This window comes from Carassius auratus, chromosome 46 (assembly GCF_003368295.1).
Source record: "Carassius auratus strain Wakin chromosome 46, ASM336829v1, whole genome shotgun sequence".
Taxonomy (NCBI): domain Eukaryota; kingdom Metazoa; phylum Chordata; class Actinopteri; order Cypriniformes; family Cyprinidae; genus Carassius; species Carassius auratus.
The window spans coordinates 18,935,235-18,956,634 of record NC_039288.1 but is presented as its reverse complement, the minus strand read 5'-3'; the positions used below and the strand labels follow the sequence as shown (position 1 = coordinate 18,956,634).

Genomic DNA, 21,400 nt, shown 5'->3' with positions numbered 1-21,400 from the left:
TTCTACAAGTTTATTAGTACAATTATATTTTAAAATATATTTTTTAATTCTCTTTGAAGCATATTTTCTAATATATTTTGTGATTTGTAGCAAAAATATTGAAATATTTTTTATTAATTTTTTTTTAAAGACATGCTGTTTATAACAGCATATAATTAGCATATATTCAATTTAATGTTTTATTTTTTTTTTTTGCGTTTGGCTGTTGTTGTATTCTGTTTGATAAGATAGTTGGTCCTGTATTTGTCTGGCTGCTGCTGATGGGTGTGTGTTTAAGAGTTGAGGCTGATCTCAGAGCAGTTTGCAGCCGTTCACAGGTTCAGACACGCAGATCTGATGATCATCTCTCTGAACACACTGAACAGCAGCTACGCTTGTTCAGAGAAGTTGTCAGCATGTCAGTGTCCAAGTCAATATGGGATGTGTGAAATTAAAGAAGCTTTTAAATGTTTCCCTGTTTTGCATTCATGTGATTGATAATGCTATTACAGGTTACTGAGCTACAGTCATGTGATCCACAACTAGTCCACACAGGTCTAAAGTACGAACCAGTGTTATTACTATCAATGATAAAGTATAATTTTTGTATTTTCACTTAATTTTTAGTATTAAAAAATATGTATATTTAAAATAAATAGATTTCAATTTAATTCAGTTTTTCTTTTTTGTTATAGTTATTTTACGGTTTCAAATGAAAGTAAGTGAAAATGAGATGTTGCCTTGGCAGCTAGATGAATAATAATTTAAAAAAATTCAAATAAAGCTCATAATAAAATAAAAAAGTAAAATAAAGTAGTTTTTTTTTCAGTTACGATTTTTTTCTGCTAACAAGAATTATTTTTTTTATTATCATCATTGATTTTAGTTTTAGTTAATAATAATAATAACCATTAGAACTAGTCTGTTATGTCTATTATTATTATTATTATTATTATTGTTTGTCTGATGGCAGCTTTCTCTGATCATCATCAGGTGTCATTACGACAGAGCGCATTGATTGTTGATGTGGTGGTGTGTGTGTGTGTGTGTGTGTGTGTGTGTGTGGTCAGTGCAGTGATGTGTGATGGAGGAAGGGTGTTTCCTGGAAGTGTTTGTGTGGACGGGGATCGATGAACGAGCGCCGCTCCCGCTGGGAAATCAATAATCAAATAAAGCCTGACTGATGCTGTGATGTAAGAATCAGAAGCAGTGCGGTCTGAATCAGTTTTCTGGTGCATCAAAGTGTTTTTTTTTTTTTTTTTTACTGTATTATTCTAAATAGTTTTAAGTTTTACTTTGTTTTTTTTGTTTTTTAGTTTTAGTTTCAGTTCATGAAGTAATTTTCATACCTCGGTTAACTTATAGATGCTACCATTTTTCATTTTTGTTTAAGATTTTCATCTAATATTTGTTTCATTTTGGCTTTATTTAATTAAACACGTCTTTTTAAAATACTTCATTTAGTTAATAACACTGTGTGTTGTAATTTATATAACTCCTAAAAATGACTAAATGTAAATTCAAATTATTTGAAAAAAGTTATTATAATTAACATTTTTCATTGATTAATTAAAATGATTCAGTCCACTGATTGCAAAGCAGTTGTATTATGTACTATTGTCATTTTAATATTTTAAATATGCTTATATATTTCTAAATAGTTTTTAATTCATTTTACTTTCAGTTTTAATTAAATTGGTTTTATTTCAGTTAGTAATGTTAGTACTTCAACCTAAAATTAATTCAGTTGGTTGAAAAGGCAACTTTTCTCATTTCCGTTTAGTTTTTTAGTTTTTTTTTTCTCATCAGGTTGTTCTTTAGAATATTCCGCTAATTATATTTTATTTTATTTCAGGTATTATTATTTAATAATAATAATTACAAACACTGTTACTTTAATTATTCTAAAAAATAATTGTAGACCTAATTTGGAGTGATTCATTGAGGAAATTAGTTATCCGAACGATTCAGTCAGTTATTAAGATTCATTATAAAGAACCATTGAGTCAAACGATTCGTTCTAAACCTAGTCTGTGTTGCACTGCGTGCTTGTTTTGCATCAGTGAATCAGTTCATGAATCGAACATCTGAACGAAGCCATTCAAAACCCATCAGACATCTCGAAACTGAGATGGACTTTTATCTTCCACATGATGATCTGTTAGGGAACGCATCACTTCCTCTTCATCACTGCTGCCGTCTGTTCTGAACACAGTAAAGTGCCATTCAGGAGGAAGAGTGTCTCGTCTGAAGAGTGTGAGGGGATTCTGGGCTGGAAGGAGAACAATCTGTTCAGGGTGTTGAACTCTACAGGAAGTTTCTCTCTCTCACACACACACACACACACACACTCTTCACTACGTCTCCTTCCAGTTTTTCCATCATCTGTCCTGCCAGAAGCTCTCGCTCTCAGCCTTTCCACTTGTTTTGAAGCCCTCAGTCTTGTGTGTGTGTGTGTGTGTGTGTGTGTGTGTGTGTGAAGTATTTTGAGTCCTCTTAGCCACATGTACACTCCACGTAAAGAGACCAGCTTTTCTTAAGTTGTATAAAGCAAACAAGTCATAGTAGTGTCTGCTGCTCACCACAACTGCATTTATTTGATCAAAAATAGTTAACATTACGAAATATTATTCCAATTTAAAACGGCTGTTTTCTGTGTGAATCTCTGTCGGATGTCAGTGTGTGTATAACGAGTGTCTCGCAGCTTCATTTTTGCATGTGCTCGTCATGGTGATGGCTTTTCCATTCTGTTTTTCTGAAGTGTTTTGACTGTTCTGTCGTTTTCTGGCATTTCTCGGAGTACAATTGATGGCATCTGCGCGAGAGCTTCTGCTTGAGCTCTGAAACACGTGATGAGCGGAGAACAGAGCGTGTGCTTTACTCTTCAGCCCGGTTGAGTCTGACTCGTGTTATAACTTGTGTACACACCACCTGTCCACGTTTAATTTGAGCAGATGAATTTGTGCTGAATGCTGTAGAGTTTAATTGGAGACACAGACTTGTTTCATCTCCGTTATCGGTTTATTGTGCAGTTCTAATATATGGTCACTTTACTGATTACATTTATTAATTTGTTTATTTTACTTTTTTTTTTTATTAGAGAAACTTCAAATAATTCTAAATTAAATTATTTCAATAAAAAAAAATGAATTCCTGTTATTATTATTAAATCAATTATTATAAATATTATTGTTAACAATTATTAAAAATAATCAATTATATAACTAAACGTTCTTAAGTATTTACACTTTATTTCCATTGACTTTAAACTACAATTCTGGTTATTAGTTTTTTTTTCTCCCTCCCAAAAAGGAATTTTTGCCTAATAAAATATTTTAGAGATTGGCATAACTCAAATAGTTTATATTCATTATAACATTTCCATTACATTTTAAGGTTTTAAATAATTTTCATGACTTTTTCAGGTCTAGAAATCCCACTTTAAAGCTGTCCTTCCTCGGGGGAGACTTGAGAAAGCTTGATTTGTGTTGATTTGAAGTCATCTTGAGGTCTGCTGGTTGAGAAGTGCTGCTCTACATCAGTGGATCAGAAGTCCAGAGCGATGCTGCATCAGTCTCAGAGAAAGTGTGCATTCTTGCGTGATTGTGTGTGTACGTGACTTTACACCGTTGACACCTGATCACCTTCATCCCTCTCCCTGTCTCTCTCCCCTTCTCTCTCTCTCTCTCTCTCTCTCTCCAGGCGGCGAACGGTTACCTCCTCCTGTTCGACATCATCGCAGGCTCAGATGAGAAGTACCTTTACGAGCCCGTCTACCCCAAGTGAGTGACCCATGACCTTTGCTCTTTTAGCTTCAGCAGATCCACTCTCCCCAGCATCACTTCCTCTTCCTCTTCCTCTTCCTCATCTTGTCATGGCTCTTTCTCCGGTTCTGTTCCTCTTGAGTGAGGAGAGTGTACAGTAGGCAGATGATCTGGAGAAGAATAGTGACCATCATGTTTTGTTCGGTAAGATATTATTACCGAAAAAAAACAAGATAAGTGGGGTTTGATTCTTTTTGAATGACAGATTCCGACTTGTGGAAATGTTCTCCTTCTCTAGAACCATGAGCTCATGTGATGTGCCTCTAAGTCGACTTTCCTGCGAAGACATGCACACACACACACACACACACACACACACACACACACACTCACAATTACACACTGACCTCAATTAGACTCTGAAATTCCAAAACACACACACACAGTCAGAGCTGCATTGAGGTCGGTGTTGTCGTGTCATGTCAGGACGTGTCTGACACACACTCTGTACGTCTCTCTCTGTGTGTGTCGATCTGCTCGTGCTGTTTTCAGGTTTCCTGTAATCATCTGTCAGTAAGAATGAGCTGGGAATGATTGAGAGTTTATAATGGTGTGTGTAATGAAGCGTTATAAACTCTCAGACTAAACTGATTATGTTGTTCTTCCCCGTGTGTGTGTGTGTGTGTTTTAGGGGCAGTGCTCGTGTTAAGGTGACTCCGGGTTATAAGGAGGAACAGTGCGCTCCGGCTCTGACCCTAGAGATGAAGAAACCCATCGACCTGGAGGCACCAATCAGCTGGTACAGAAACACACACACACGCAGTGATGGCGTAATCATTTTTATACTGTACAAACGGTATTTTCTATTGTCCTACGCATAAACCCACCCCTCACAGAAAACTTAGCATTTTTATAATCTCAAGAAATTAATTCTGAAAAATCATTCTGCATGATTCATAAGCTTTTGTACCAATGGGTTCCCACAGTGACACAATCCTCATGAGTTGGTGTGTATTCAGTTTAAAGTCCCCACCAGTGTAAAAAAAAAAAACTGTACACACATAAACACACACACACACACACACACACACACACACACACACACACACACACACACGTGTCTGTATATCTGTGTAATAATGTATGTGTGTGTGTCTGTTTCCAGTGTCATTTTAGTATCAATGATATACGGTTTAAAAAATTGTATTATTTGTTTGGAATCTTTTTTTTTTTTTTTACAAATGTAATTTTAGGTAGGTAATTTTTATGTATTTATTTTATTTAATTTTTTTTTTTTCATATTTATATTTTATTTTATTTTATTTCAGTTTGAATTTAATGAACAAAATAATTTTTAATTTTTTTATTTAATAATAATCCAGACAAAGCATCAGCTCAAATATACTTAGGCAAATATAATTCCTAATTTGTCCAATTTTAGAGTTTTAATTAATGCAATTACTTGGAGTGTGTGTGTGTGTGTATGTATGTATGTATATATATATATATATATATATATATATATATATATATATATATATATATATATATATATATATATATATATATATATATATATATATATATAAATATATATATAAATATATATATATATATATATATATATATATATATATATATATATATAAATATAAATTTGTGAATGTGAAATTTGTTGCTAATCCAGTGGATTGATTTGCTGTGTGTGTGTGTGTGTGTGTGTGTGTGTGTGTGTGTGTCAGTCTGCAGACGCTGCAGGAGGATCTGTTAGTGGCGACGGCTGACGGTTATCTGCACATGCTGCACTGGGACAGTGTGAGGAACGGCCAGAGAGCGGTCAACCTGTGCACCATCCCGTTCTCCCTCGACCTGCAGTCCTCCAGAGGTCAGACCTGCTTCAGGAACTGACCCATCGACACGTCTCTGTTCCCGCGTGTGTGTGTGTGTGTGACGTGTCTGTGTGTTTGCTCTAGGAGGGCCGTGTTTGGATCTGGGCGGTGTTCACATTCGTGATATGGAGTACTGCACGACGCTGGACGGGTTTGCTGTGGTGTTTGATGACGGACGACTGGGATTCATAACACCAACCGCAAACAGACTCGCCACAGACGTGAGAGAGAGTTTATTATTAATGAAACTGTTATTAACCACAGAGCTGCTACTGTTGATCTGACCACAGAAGAGTTAGTGCTGTGTCTCGGGGCAGCTCTGAGAAGGCATCATACGTTTCGTTTGCTTTAAGAGTTCAGAGATGTGGTAATGTGGTGTGTGTGTGTGTGTGTTCTGTGCAGCAGCTGCAGGGGGTTTGGGCCGCAGACGTCTCTGATGGCACGTGTGTCGCCGTCAACAACAAATACAGACTCATGGCCTTCGGATGTGCAAGGTGTGTGTGTGTGTCTCTTCTGATTTAATATAATATAACATAATTTATTTCTGTGATGCTCCGCTGTATTTTCAGCATCATTCCTCCAGTCTTCAGTGTCACATGATCTTCAGAAATCAGAATAATATGATGATATACTGCTCAAGAAACATTTCTGATTATTATCAGTGTTGAAAAGTTATGTTGCCCAATATTTGTGTGGAAACAGAGATACAATTTTTTTTTATAATTATTTGATTATCAGAAAGTCCAAAAGAACAGCATTTATTTGAAATAGAAATATTTTGGGACATTTATAAATGTCACTTGATCCATTTAATGCATCCTTGCTGAATAAAACTATTAAATTCGTTTCAAAGAAACCTTTTGAAGAGTATTGTGTCTGTGGTAAGAAGTGTGTGAACCTGTGTGCTGTAGTTAATGTGTGTGTGTGTGTGTGTGTGTGTGTTGCAGCGGTTCAGTGTTGGTGTACATGATTGACAGCTCTACAGGATCCATGCAGCTCTCTCATAAACTGGAGTTAACCCCGAAACACTACCCAGGTAAGACACACTCACCCCTGACGATGTTTAACATTAAACAGCAGTCGAACCACAGGAAGTGGCATCAGTCCAAGCCACAGTCCACAAAAGCCACGCAGCATTTGTCACACACACACACACACACACACACACACACACACACACACACACACACACACAGGACGATCCTTTAATTTACTGTTAGTATGTGAATGTGTCTCTGATGGAGAGTTTGGCTGTGATGGTCTGACGCCCCCTGATGGCTGCGACAGGAATTTTTATTTTTTTATTTTTTTATCTGTTGATTCTTATGAAGTGTGGCCAGATTTATTTTTAGATTCTTTAATTAATATGTGTGTGTGTATATATATATATACATTTTTTTTTTTTTTTGCAATGGGAATTTTTAACTTTAAGATTTAGAATTTATTTTCTTTTTATATTTTACTTGCTATGAAAATATCCATGGTAGCTGGTATGCCATTAAATTATTTAATATAATAAAAAATAAAGATAATATTTTTCAATAATTTTATAACTTTTGTTTTACATTTGGTTGATCAATATTCAGAGCAGTGTTATTTTAGTATTATTTATATACTATTACAGTATTTATTCACATTTTTAATTAGGTTTTTTTATGTGCTTCTGTTAGTTTTATTAGATTTTGTATTTTTATTTTTTGTTTTAATTTATTTCATTTTTAGTGTTCTTTCCCATAAGATGTTTCATTTACTTTTATTTTATGTAATATATATATATATATATATATATATATATATATATATATATATATATATATATATATATATATATATATATATATATATGTATGTATATATATATATATATATATATATATATATATATATATATATATATATATATATGTATGTATATATAATTTTTTTGTATTATTATTATAATTTTTTTATTTTATTTTTGTATAAATGAAGATATTGGGGAAAAAGAACACCAAACCAAAACATTTGACATGTTCCATCATGTAGTCCACCTGAATCTTTCTCGGCTGATTTGAGCATGTACATGTTGTTCTGTCTGCGCTCCTGTCCCAGATATCTGGAATAAGACGGGTCCTGTGAAGATGCTGCGCTGGTCTCCGGACTGCAGTGTGGTGATGGTGACGTGGGACTGTGGAGGTCTGTCTCTGTGGAGTGTGTTTGGAGCTCATCTCTTCTGCACACTCGGGGAGGACTTTGCGTGAGTCGCACCAACACACTCGTGTCACTGATTTACTGAGTCAGAAATACGTTTGTCAAACCATCAACCAGAAAGTTGAATCTGACAGCGACAGCACTCATGATATCTGTATTTCTTGATGTATTTCTGATGCAGCTATCGCTCAGACGGCACAAAGAAAGAGCCTCTGAAGATCAGCTCTATGGTGAGTGTGCAAGCATGGGCTTTTATTAATCAGCACTACTTCTTTTTTGAACAGTTTTGATTCTGTGTGTTTATTGTACTGCATCAGTGTTATCCTAGTATCATTGATATACTACTATAGTTTAAAAAAATTTTTTTAAATGAATTTTATATTTATATATTTGGTTTTCATTTTAATGTTTAATAATAATAATTGTTTAATTGCATTTTAGTTTAATTATTTTAATATTGCAACGTTTTGTTTTTTTTTTTTTTTTGTGGTTAGCGTGTGAACTAGTTGAAATAATAAATTTAAATATTAAAAAAAGTAGTTTATTTCTTTAAGTAATATAATTATTATTATTTATTAATTTATTTATTTATTTATTTTTTAGTTAAGTGGTTTAGATAGTGGTTGACCGATATTTGGCCAAGGCTGAAATATTGGTCTATATTTGCCTTTTTTATTTATCTATTTTTATTATTATTTTTTTATTATTATTATTATTATTTTTAAATCTACTTCAAACTTGTTCATGCTGACGTGTCTGAAGCAGGACTTTTATTTTTACTTGTTTTTTTTTATTTATTATTTTTCCTAATTTTTTTTAAATTTTCTAACTACTATAGAAATATATCAATATGTATTTTTTAATTTATTTATTGTAAACACTTATGAATGTGTTTTTATATTTAATATTTAAAGTTTGATTATTATACATATATATCGGCCATTGGCCACCCTGCTCTATACGTTATCGGTATCGGTCATCCAAAAAATCTAGACATCAAACACTAAACTATGGTGTGAGCAATGCAAGGATCATGGGATTGGTTCTCAGGGAATGCATTGAGTGTAATGTAGTCACAGGATGACTGTGAGAGCATGTGAATGTGTTTTAGAGCTGGGGTGTGGAGGGATATCATCTGTGGGTGATCAGCAGCACTGTTCCCGACGGAGCCGAAGGAGATGACAAACTCCAGCAGGCCGGGATTCTGCAGTTTCAGTTCATTAAGAGCGCGCTGACGGTCAACCCATGCACGGTGAGAGAAACACACACGCTTCACATTCTTAACAGGGGTACTTTAATGCAAAAAAATGCATCTCCTCTGTGTTTTTGCTGTTAATGCACATGCAACATGATCAGTTGTGTGCAAGCGATCAAGAAGAGTCCGAGTTGTCTGACAGTGAGGTTTTCCATGTGATCAGAGTAATCAGGAGCAGGTGTTGCTCCAAGGGGAGGATCGTCTGTATCTGACCTGTGGAGACCCGACCCAGGCTCACAGTGTGTCTGAGAAGAGCTCGTCTCGGGACAGTGGCAGTCCTGTGCCCCGGCCGTCAGCGTCCGCCCCTCTCTCTCAGGGTCTCAGCACTTTACTGGGCCACAAGCACTGGCAGGTGGTTCAGGTACAGGATCACACGCTCCCAGCACAAACACATTCACTGAATACATGGGAAACAAAGTGAGTCTGACTTGTGATTTCCTCTCTCTGCAGATTCACAGCACATATCTAGAGACAAACTGGCCCATCAGAGTAAGAACCGTCGTTTAACTTTTAAAAGAGAATTGTTCAGCCTAAAAAAAATACAATTTGTTGAAAATGTGCTCGCCCTCAGGCCATCGATGAGATGAGTGTTTCTTCATTAGGTTTTAGAAATGTAGCATTGCATTAGTGTCTCATCAGTGAATGGGTGCCGTCAGAATGAGTCCAAACAGCTGATAAAAACATCACAATAATCCACAGCACTCCAGTCCATCAGTTAATGTCTGGAGAAACCAAAAGCTGAAACAAATCCATCAAGACATTTTTAACTTTATGAGTAATAACTAACACAATCCATCTCCTGTTGTTTCTCACATCAAAATCCAGCCACATATTTGTTTAGAGCTGTTTAAACGCTACTTTATCTTTGCAGATTTCTCTCCTGATTCAGACCAGAACACTTTTTCACTGGAGGAAGTGTTATTATTAGGGCCGGGAGTCGATTGTAACTCTGCTGCTGTAACTCTAAGACTTAATTATGTAAATGACCTCTGTTTTGATTGGATAGTGCTTATGTACTGGTGTTGTGACTCTGTGATATGTGAAATATGGGAGTTTATCCTGATACGAGCGGTTGATCTTTGTGTGTGTGTGTGTGTAGTTCGCAGCTATAGACTGGTCTGGTCAGTGTGTGGCTGTAGCTGGACGCCGTGGGATTGCACATTACTCATTATACACCAGGAAATGGAAACTGTTCGGTAACGTCACACAGGTAAGTCTTTTCATTTGAAAGGAAAATAAGTCCTGAAAGAGCATGTGGTGGAAGCTTTCTAACATTATGTGTATGTGTGTGTGTGTGTGTGTGTGTGTTCAGGAGCAGAATATGTCTGTGACGGGAGGTCTCGCATGGTGGAACGACTTTGTTGTTGTTGCCTGTTATAATTTCATTGACCGACAGGAAGAGGCAAGAGCACTTCAGTGAATATTCCTGTCTTTTATCAGTGGTGACTGAACTGTTCATTGATGAATTGATGTGTGTTTTCAGCTGAGGTTATACGTGCGCTCGTCTAACCTGGATAACGCGTTTGCCAGCGTCACTAAACTTCACGCCAGCACGCTTCTGCTGAACGTGTTTCGTGACGTGGTGATCGTGTTCAGAGCCGACTGCTCCATCTGTCTTTACAGCATCCAGAGACGACACGACAGGTGACACACTCTCACACACATGGAGGAGCAAAAGCTGAATCCTCAATCAGTGTTTCAATCTAAAAACACAACAGTTAGTATTAAACCATGTGATAACATTCACAAAACTAGTGCTACATTTAAATGGTTAAATTTAATTTCTTGTTGCATGTGTGTAAAAAGCAAAAAGCTAATAATCTGAAACAAAATGTGTATTTTTATTATTATTACTATATTTACAAATATTTTGATTAAATACTTTTGCTTTTTACACGCTTGCAACTAAATATACAGATGTACAACTTAGCATGTCCAAATGTCCGTCTATGTATGCTATTTATTTATTTATATTGTTTACTAATAAAAATAACTCTTTATTTATATGCATGTTATTTTTTTCTTTCATGTACAAAAATGAATAAAAATTAGCATTTTACAAATTACTTACTAAATTATGTGTTATTTTTTATTTATTGTTCATTTTAATTGATTTGTTTGTTATTATATTGTTTATTTGTAATTATTTTTTTATAAAAAAAAATAAATAATACAAATTAGCATTTCCTAATGTCACTAATTTTTATTGATTTATCATAATTTTTTTTAATACTTATTTTTAATTGTTAAAAGAAATTACATTTACAAATGTCTCATTGTGTATGTTATTTTTTTACATTTATTTTATTTTGTTACTATTTTTTGATAGTAAAAATTACCATTCTTTTCTTTTCTGAATAATAATGCAACAATGTTTTTCCAAACTTTGATTTTCATAAACGGCTGTTTCGTAATAATGGAAGATACGAGTCAGTAGAAAGAGTAAAGTGTATCTGATGAATAATTGTATTTGTTTCTCTTATTTAATGTGATGCTTCATAGATATGACCCAGATGTTTGGATGGATGGGTGTATATTCTTATATTTCTTGATTGTTGTGTGTTCAGTCCGAGTCCGTCGGTCAGTGTGGAGCTGCTGCAGGAGGTGTCCATGTCCCGCTATATTCCTCACCCCGGTCTGGTGGTGTCTGTGACCCTCACATCAGTCCGGACAGAGACCGGCATCACACTCAAAGCCCCGCAGCAGGTACACACACACACAGACACAGACAGACACACACATGTATTCATACTCATGAGGTGTCTGTGTGTGTCAGGCCTGTTCGGCGGAGAGTATCCTGTTGAATTTGGCCGGTCAGCTGATCATGCTGCAGAGAGACCGATCCGGTCCACAGGTACGAGAGAAGGACACACCGGCCAATCAGACGAAGCTGGTGAGTTCGATGCCCCGCCTCTCGTCCTGCTCTCATTGTGTGCATCTGTCTAGTTACAAAACTAAAAACCCCATTCATTTGCTCCATAGAGGAATAGTTTTTTTTTTTTACAATAACCTATTATTTCAACTTATTTAAAAAATAATCACATTTAACAACTGGTGAAAAACTACATTACCAGTTTCTGCAGAGAAATCTCCACCAATATATATATATATACTCATATTTTTATATAACTTATGCAAAAAAAAAAGTTAATATAATTTCAATTATATTTTTTTTACAGTTTATTATTATGTAAATGTGTTTTACATTAAGTGTAAAATGTATTATTTCGAAATGCATGACGAACATCTTGAAATCAGAATTTTTATTATATATTTTATAGTTTTATATTTTTTATCTTATTCATTTAATTTGTTTTTATATAAATCCATTGTTTTTATTTAGATAAAGTCATTCACAAAGTTTCATGGAATTATAATTCTTTCTCTAAAGAGTAGCCGGTAGCCATTGACTTCAATTGTATGGTTTTTTTTTTTTTCTTCTTTCTTCAATACTATGGAAGTCAATGGCTACTTGCAACTGTTTGGTTACCAACATTCTTCTAAATATCTTCGTTTATGTTCAATGATGTAAATGATGACGATATTTTCATTTTGGGTTGATCTATCCTTTTAAACGTCTTTTTCCTTCAAATCCAGGTTTGTAATCTTCTGATTCACCTCGCTGCTGATATTTTTTACCTAGCAACTATCCAGACCACCCTAGCAACCCCGTATCATCACTGTTGCACTCTGTGAATGTCATTCTCTGCTGGTGAAGAGATATTTGACTCTCGTTTTCTTTCTTCGTCCGGCAGCTTCCCTTTTGTCCTCCGGTGGTTCTGGCTCAGTGCGTGGAGAACGTCTGGACCACGTGCCGCAGCAACCGCAAGAAACGCCACCTGATGGAGGCTTTATGGCTCTCGTGCGGCGAGGCGGGGATGAAGGTGTGGCTTCCTCTGTTCCCCAGAGACCACCGCAAGCCGCACTCGTTCCTGTCGCGCCGGATCATGCTGCCCTTCCACATCAACATCTACCCGCTCACCGTGCTGTTCGAGGACGCGCTGATCCTGGGCGCCTCCAACGAGACGGTGCTGTTCGACGGGACCGGCTCGTCCTCGCTCGAGGCGCTCTTCCCCTTCTGCACGGTGGAGCGGACGTCCCAGATCTACCTCCATCACATCCTGAGACAGCTGCTGGTGCGTAACCTGGGCGAGCAGGCGCTGATGCTGGCGCAGTCCTGTGCCTCGCTGCCGTACTTCCCTCACGTCCTGGAGCTGATGGTGCACGTGGTGCTGGAGGAGGAGGCCACGTCCCGAGAGCCCATCCCTGACCCGCTGCTGCCCACCGTCGCCAAGTTCGTGACAGAGTTCCCGCTCTTCCTGCAGACCATCGTTCACTGCGCACGCAAGACCGAGTACGCGCTGTGGAACTACCTGTTCGCCGCCGTGGGGAACCCCAAAGACCTGTTCGAGGAGTGTCTGATGGCACAGGATCTGGACACGGCCGCGTCCTACCTGATCATCCTGCAGGTGAGGCCAGAACCCCCTGATTACAAACAACACACTTCATTTATATACACTAAAAAACACTGGTTTTCACTCGTGCTGAATAAAGTTATTCTCTTTTCTATTTTCAGTGCTTTAACCCACTTTAAGTGGTGTAACAAAACAATTAATGTTTGCTTATTATTACGTAAAATCCTATGATTTTCTATGAATTTTTCAGAACAGATATCAGTCTCTCAAAAATGAAATGCTTAAATTGTCTTGTATCTTATTAAATGTGTATATATATATATATATATATATTATTCCTTTTGCGTGTTCTCCTCTCAGAACATGGAGGTCCCTGCAGTCAGCCGTCAACACGCCACTCTGCTCTTCAACACGGCTCTGGAACAGGGCAAATGGGATCTGTGTCGTCACATGATCCGCTTCCTCAAGGCCATTGGTTCAGGAGAGAGCGAGACTCCGCCCAGCACACCCACCACACAGGTGAGATGATGATGCTGCTGATGATGATGGTGCGTGTGGAAGCTCCTGTGGTGACAGCAGGGGTGTGTGCTTGTGTTTGCAGGAGCCCTCCACGGGCGGCTTCGAGTTCTTCCGGAACCGCAGCATCAGTTTGTCTCAGTCGGCCGACAGCATCTCCGGAGGGAAGTTCCACCTGCAGAAGACCCTGAGCATGCCGTTCGGCCCGTCCTCCAAAGGGTACAACACAGCATCACCAGACAGTAACACTCACTCTCTCTCACTCCCGTCTTCTCTCTCACACTCTCTCACACTCACTCTCTCACTCACTCTCACACTCTCTTGCTCACACTCTCGCTCGCTCTCACTCCCTCCTTCTCTCACACTCTCTTGCTCACTCTCTCGCTCGCTCTCTCTCACACACTCTCACTCCCTCACACTCACTCTCACACACTCTCACGTTCACACTCTCTCTCACTCTCACACACTCTCACGTTCACACTCTCTCTCTCACTCTCACACACTCTCACTCTCACACACTCACGTTCACTCTCACTCTCTCTCACACTCACACTCACTCACACACTCTCACGTTCACACTCTCTCTCACTCACACACTCTCACGTTCACACTCTCTCACTCTCTCTCACACTCACTCTCAAGTTCACACTCTCTCTCACTCTCACACACTCTCACTCTCACACACTCACGTTCACTCTCTCTCTCACTCACACACTCTCACTCTCTCTCACACTCTCACTCTCACGTTCACACTCTCTCACACTCTCTCTCACTCTCACACTCACTCTCACAGACTTTCACGTTCACTCTCACTCTCACACACTCTTGCGCTCACACTTTCTCGCTCTCGCTCACACTCTCACACTCCCTCCTCCCTCACTCACAGTCTCTCACTCAAACTCACTCTCACTCTCTCTTACTCCCTCTCTCTTTCACTCTTTCAATCTCTCTTTCTCTCTTTTTGTCTGAATCGTTCCGCCCTAATCACTAGTGTCTTGTTGTTTGACAAAGTATCAGAGTGACAGTGTGGTGGGCTTATATCCTGTGTGTGTGTGTGTGTGTGTGTGTGTGGTCAGCTGGTGTAAGGACACTGACTCAGCGGAGAATCTCTACATTGATATGATGCTGTGGCGTCACGCGCGGCACCTGCTGGAGCAGGTCAGACTGCGGGATCTGGGCTGTTTCTCCGCCCAGCTGGGCTTCGAGCTGATTGGCTGGCTGTGTCGGGAGCGCATGCGGGTGGCTCGGCTCGATGACTTCGTTACTGCCCTCAAATGCCTGCATAAAGACTTTCTGTGGCCATTTCCTGTAATCCCAGCATGCTCCATTAACTCGCCGCTAAAGAATGGACGTTGTCGTCCAGGTATGCGAATAGTTTTTCTGATCAGTGTCACAGGAAACTGGTTTTAAACTGCAAATGTTTCTGTATTGAGCTATGATTCTTTATATTATTTACTTTTATTTTCTCTCTAGAGTTTAATAGAAACTAAATAAAAATAAGAAATAATAAAATATTTTTTAAATTTTGTGAGTGTGTGAGTGTATGTGTGTGTGTGTGTGTGTGTGTGTGTGTGTGTCTATATATAATTTTTATTGTTTTATTTTTTTCTCTCTAAATTTTGTACATATAATTTAGTCCAAAATAAAACATCAGATTAAAGTTTGATTAAATAATTGTTTATTTATATATATAGAGAGAGAGATTGTTTTTTAAAAGTAAATTAAGATTACTTTTATTTTTCAAATTAAGTTTCTCTACATTTAAATGTAGAAGTACAAATATATAGTTTTTTTATTACAGTAAGATCAAACATAAGGTTCGTCCTGTATTTAAACAGGCTGTGTTTGTATCCGCTGCACCGTTAAGATGTAATGAGCTGCTATGACTGACGGGTCACATGATCATCTCTCATCACAGTGTTGAGTTCTCGTTTGCTGAAGTCTCAGTCTGAGGACAGTTTGCTGAACAGTGATATGGACACCACGCCCCCCCAGGTCACCACAGCCAATCACAGATGGCTGGACGGCTTGGGGGCGGTGTCAAAGGAACTGGACTCTGCCTCCTCTCTCGGAGCACCACGGACGCAGGATGCATTTCTCTCTCCTCTCATCAACAAAGGTGAGGGAATAAGATCAGTCTCTCTCTCTCCATCTCTCTCTCCATCTCTCTCTCCATCTTTGTCTCTTTGTCTCTCTCTCTGTCTCTGATGTGGTTGTTCTCCGTTTATCAGGAGAGGAGTGCAGCATCGGTTCAGCCACGGACCTCACTGAGACCAGCTCCATGCTGGATGGTGATTGGACGATGGTGGATGAGAATGTCTCCACCCTCAGTCTCAGCCAATCAGAGCTGGAGCACATCTCCATGGAGCTGGCCAATAAAGGGCCTCACAAGAGTCAGGTGCAGCTGCGGTGAGTCCGTCGGTCTGGTGGTCTTTCCCTGCTCAGAGTTCAGAGCTTCACCTGCTGCTCTGCTTGTGTCAGGTATCTGCTGCACGTCTTCATGGAGGCCGGCTGTCTGGACTGGTGTGTGGTCATCGGGCTGATCTTACGAGACGCCGGCGTCATTAAGCAGGTCGTGGGCTTTTTGGACAGTCCAGAAGTCCCAGCAGAAACGGTCCAGAGCATCCGAGCCGGGCTGATAGCGGTCGACCTCTGGGCCTCGTCTGATTGGTCAGTATCACCATATAGTAATGATTCATGTATTTGTATAATGTGTTATGTAATGAGGGCTAATCATAAAAATATAATGGGAAAACATTATATAACTTAGAGAATAAAAGAAAAAAAAATCTTCTTTAAAAAGATATCATTTTTATTTTATTTTAATTTATAAAAACCCGACAACAAAGTTGAATGAGTCAGATCAGTCTATCTGTATCTTTTTTTTAATCTAAAAAAAAAAAAATATGTATATATATATATATATATTGAAAAAAAAATTATATATATATATATATATATATATATATATATATATATATATATATAGAAAAAAAAATTATATATATATATATATATATATATATATATATATAATTTTTTTTCAATGTAGACTCTATCATTGTAAAGTTTCTATCTGTAAGAGTTTATAATGTTTATTTTAACATTTATTTGATCAAAAATACTGTGAAATATATTGTGAAATATTACTAAATTGAAAAAAAAAAGATATACTACAGATTTACTTGAAGAATAGAAAGTATAAGTGTACAGTATTGTTCAAAATAATAGTAGTACAATGTGACTAACCAGAATAATCAAGGTTTTTCGTATATTTTTTATTGCTACGTGGCAAACAAGTTACCAGTAGGTTCAGTAGATTCTCAGAAAACAAATGAGACCCAGCATTCATGATATGCACGCTCTTAAGGCTGTGCAATTGGGCAATTAGTTGAATTAGTTGAAAGGGGTGTGTTCAAAAAAATAGCAGTGTGGCATTCAATCACTGAGGTCATCAATTTTGTGAAGAAACAGGTGTGAATCAGGTGGCCCCTATTTAAGGATGAAGCCAACACTTGTTGAACATGCATTTGAAAGCTGAGGAAAATGGGTCGTTCAAGACATTGTTCAGAAGAACAGCGTACTTTGATTAAAAAGTTGATTAGAGAGGGGAAAACCTATAAAGAGGTGCAAAAAATGATAGGCTGTTCAGCTAAAATGATCTCCAATGCCTTAAAATGGAGAGCAAAACCAGAGAGACGTGGAAGAAAACGGAAGACAACCATCAAAATGGATAGAAGAATAACCAGAATGGCAAAGGCTCAGCCAATGATCACCTCCAGGATGATCAAAGACAGTCTGGAGTTACCTGTAAGTACTGTGACAGTTAGAAGACGTCTGTGTGAAGCTAATCTATTTTCAAGAATCCCCCGCAAAGTCCCTCTGTTAAAAAAAAGGCATGTGCAGAAGAGGTTACAATTTGCCAAAGAACACATCAACTGGCCTAAAGAGAAATGGAGGAACATTTTGTGGACTGATGAGAGTAAAATTGTTATTTTTGGGTCCAAGGGCCACAGGCAGTTTGTGAGACGACCCCCAAACTCTGAATTCAAGCCACAGTACACAGTGAAGACAGTGAAGCATGGAGGTGCAAGCATCATGATATGGGCATGTTTCTCCTACTATGGTGTTGGGCCTATTTATCGCATACCAGGGATCATGGATCAGTTTGCATATGTTAAAATACTTGAAGAGGTCATGTTGCCCTATGCTGAAGAGGACATGCCCTTGAAATGCTTGTTTCAACAAGACAATGACCCAAAACACACTAGTAAACGGGCAAAGTCTTGGTTCCAAACCAACAAAATTAATGTTATGGAGTGGCCAGCCCAATCTCCAGACCTTAATCCAATTGAGAACTTGTGGGGTGATATCAAAAATGCTGTTTCTGAAGCAAAACCAAGAAATGTGAATGAATTGTGGAATGTTGTTAAAGAATCATGGAGTGGAATAACAGCTGAGAAGTGCCACAAGTTGGTTGACTCCATGCCACACAGATGTCAAGCAGTTTTAAAAAACTGTGGTCATACAACTAAATATTAGTTTAGTGATTCACAGGATTGCTAAATCCCAGAAAAAAAAAAATGTTTGTACAAAATAGTTTTGAGTTTGTACAGTCAAAGGTAGACACTGCTATTTTTTTGAACACACCCCTTTCAACTAATTGCCCAATTGCACAGCCTTAAGAGCGTGCATATCATGAATGCTGGGTCTTGTTTGTTTTCTGACAATCTACTGAACCTACTGGTAACTTGTTTGCCACGTAGCAATAAAAAATATACTAAAAACCTTGATTATTCTGGTTAGTCACATTGTACTGCTATTATTTTGAACAATACTGTATAAGAAAAGCATTTATTCTAATTGAAATTTTTTTTATATATACATACAAAATTTATACACATTACAAATATTTTTTTTAATTATTATTTTTTTAAAGTAATATTTAAAATAAAAATAAATCATTTAACATTTTAATTAGATTTTAATATTTAAAAAAAAAAATTGATTTGTTGTTTATGTGAAGTCAGTAAAGGTTTCTAAGAACATAAAATCAATTATAATTTGCACATAAAATGACACATTGTCTGTTGCTTTGTCTGAATGTTAGTAAAAGGGAAGCACATGTGTAATGTTTAGTTGTTCATGATGGCAGTCCTGAGATGACTCTTCTCTCTTCCTGTGTTTGTGTTCAGTCCGGGCTACAAGCCGTTCCTGAGTCTGATTGGTCCTCAGCTGCTGAAGCTGATGGAGGTTCCTGTGGAGCAGGTCCAGCCCGAAGCCTTCCAGCCGGCCGGAGCGTCCAAACTGAGCGATCCGCCTCTGCTGCTGCTGCCTCGAGCCGAGGACCGCGGGGCCGTGACGTCTGCTCACCCGCTGCCTCTGGACGGCCCCCCGGGACCCCCGCTGGACGACCAGGAGCACGAGGAGCAGGAGGACGAGCCGCTGGACGAGGGAACGTACGACTGCACCCTCTCCTGACGCCCCTGTGTGTGTGTGTGTGTGTGTGTGTGTGTGTGTTACTCCAGCTCGTCCAGACTGCAGTGTGGTGTGTGTTCCTGTGGTCAAAAGCATCATGTTCTGCTCTTTACACTCTCACACCGCAAAGCAGCAGTTTCTCACTTGTTTTGTGTTTTCCGGTACAAACAACTAAACCTTCTGAAATCAAAACCACTTGATTTGAACTCTCGCTTTCTGATAAACAAAATAATAAAGATGGAGTGAGTTTAGGCTTAAAGCAGGAAAATAAATCAATAAGTCTTTTTGCTAATTTTCTTTCTTAAAACAAGAGCAAATATCTGTCAGTAGGGTGCAAAAAAGATCATATGCTAGGACACACACACACACACATATTTATATATATTGGATTTAATCAAAAACTCACTTTATTTTGATCATTATTTTTCTAACAGGTCACACAATCAATCACATGCAGTATTTATTTTTCAAAATCTTTTTACAAGCCAAGATGATAATTCATTTTTTTTTCATTTGTCTTAAATATGCCATTTTTAATCGCTCTGTTTTTCATTATATCTATATTAGTTTTTTTGTTCTCCTGTTTTAAGCACAAACTCCATTCATTTGGATAATTTTGACTGAATATCATAAGGGAATAAAAACCGGCTGTTAACAAAGCAAACAAACACATTATGTCAACATTATTTTACAGCTAAGTAAAAAAAAAAAAACTTTTTCATAACTGCGTTTTTTTTTTTTTTTTTTACTTTTGTTCCTTCTAAATATTTTATAAACAAAATTTTTTTTTTTTTAAAGCCTAAACCTACTTATTATTTTTTTTTTATCAGAAAACAAGACTTAAAATCTCATCCAAATGATCAAAATACAGTCATTTCGTTCCTGATTTAAGAATATTGTGACATTTGTACTGGAAAACAGAAGACCGAACGCCCAGAAAGTGTTTTTATCGCGTGCAGATGAGCATCAGACGTGGCTCAGATCATGATTTCGGGAAGCACACTCTGACTCTACTGTTCATGTCTGATGATGATGATGATGATGATGATGGCTTCATGTTTTAATGTTTATTGTGGATGAGGCAGGCTTGTGTCAGCTCTTCTCCAGTCTGATCTGATCATGTTTGAAACTGACAGCTTTTTTCTGTTTTTACCCTGCGAGTCTCGCGAGGAGGAGGAGGAGGATATTGAGCTCTTCAAGCGTTTGACACGGTATTATCTTCCAGCCATGATGATGTCATGTTCTGATTATTAATCTCTGATCTCGTCTGACGGCTTCATTGAGAAAGTTTTCTGTATTTATTTGAGCGGCGGGACAAAGAGACGGACGCGGGGTTGAGTTTCTCTCATACTGTGTGTGTTTTATCAAATCCTCAGTATTAAAGTGTTCAGTGTGTGTCATGTTAGCGCTGCCTTCACAACAGACCAATGCCTTTCTATTCTTCTTCTATTTCCTGTAACTCTTATGCGTTATTGACAGTCGTCTCGGAGTATTTAGCAGCTTTAATGAGATGCATCTTTATTTTAATGTTTTATTTTCCCCCGAATGGCTCAAACGAGCAGCTTAGACCGGTCTGATCTGGTTTAAACTGGTTCAGCTGACAAGTGCCCAAAAGCCTATAAAACCAGCGCAGTCCGGCCCAGTTTCAGCGGTTTCTTCTCGTCTTGTCGCAGTATTTCTGATGATCATGTTGTTCACAAACCAAAGAGCTCCCGTGTGTGAGATTGACAGACGTGTTCATGGTACAGATTACCCACAATCCCCTCTGATGTCACAGGACTGATGTGACTCTTGAGCTTCTTCATCTGGACGTTTAACGTTTCTTCTCAGTGTAAAGAGAGTTTCCTGTACACAACTTTTCTACTGTTTTCTACATTTCCTGTACAGAAAGAACAATAAATTATTTTTTAAACA

At 37.9% G+C, this 21,400-nt stretch overlaps 1 protein-coding gene across 3 annotated transcripts in view; it reads left to right on the top strand.

Moving 5' to 3' along the window:
* ric1 (RIC1 homolog, RAB6A GEF complex partner 1) overlaps nt 1-21,400 on the top strand; it is a 32,285-nt gene extending 10,885 nt beyond the window's left edge. For 2 of the 3 annotated variants that reach the window (XM_026235362.1, XM_026235360.1), the window contains 24 exons: nt 3,682-3,761; nt 4,435-4,542; nt 5,486-5,628; nt 5,717-5,853; nt 6,035-6,126; nt 6,580-6,668; nt 7,724-7,868; nt 8,004-8,052; nt 8,934-9,074; nt 9,241-9,438; nt 9,528-9,566; nt 10,177-10,287; nt 10,390-10,479; nt 10,561-10,721; nt 11,645-11,783; nt 11,854-11,970; nt 12,833-13,546; nt 13,853-14,011; nt 14,094-14,227; nt 15,085-15,371; nt 15,927-16,127; nt 16,240-16,417; nt 16,490-16,678; nt 19,204-21,400. In XM_026235362.1, coding sequence (XP_026091147.1) covers nt 3,682-3,761; nt 4,435-4,542; nt 5,486-5,628; nt 5,717-5,853; nt 6,035-6,126; nt 6,580-6,668; nt 7,724-7,868; nt 8,004-8,052; nt 8,934-9,074; nt 9,241-9,438; nt 9,528-9,566; nt 10,177-10,287; nt 10,390-10,479; nt 10,561-10,721; nt 11,645-11,783; nt 11,854-11,970; nt 12,833-13,546; nt 13,853-14,011; nt 14,094-14,227; nt 15,085-15,371; nt 15,927-16,127; nt 16,240-16,417; nt 16,490-16,678; nt 19,204-19,489 — 3,987 coding nt within the window. In that variant the 3' untranslated portion in view covers nt 19,490-21,400. The remainder of the gene's footprint in view (nt 1-3,681; nt 3,762-4,434; nt 4,543-5,485; nt 5,629-5,716; nt 5,854-6,034; nt 6,127-6,579; nt 6,669-7,723; nt 7,869-8,003; nt 8,053-8,933; nt 9,075-9,240; nt 9,439-9,527; nt 9,567-10,176; nt 10,288-10,389; nt 10,480-10,560; nt 10,722-11,644; nt 11,784-11,853; nt 11,971-12,832; nt 13,547-13,852; nt 14,012-14,093; nt 14,228-15,084; nt 15,372-15,926; nt 16,128-16,239; nt 16,418-16,489; nt 16,679-19,203) is intronic. The other variant, XM_026235361.1, reaches the window with a different exon arrangement.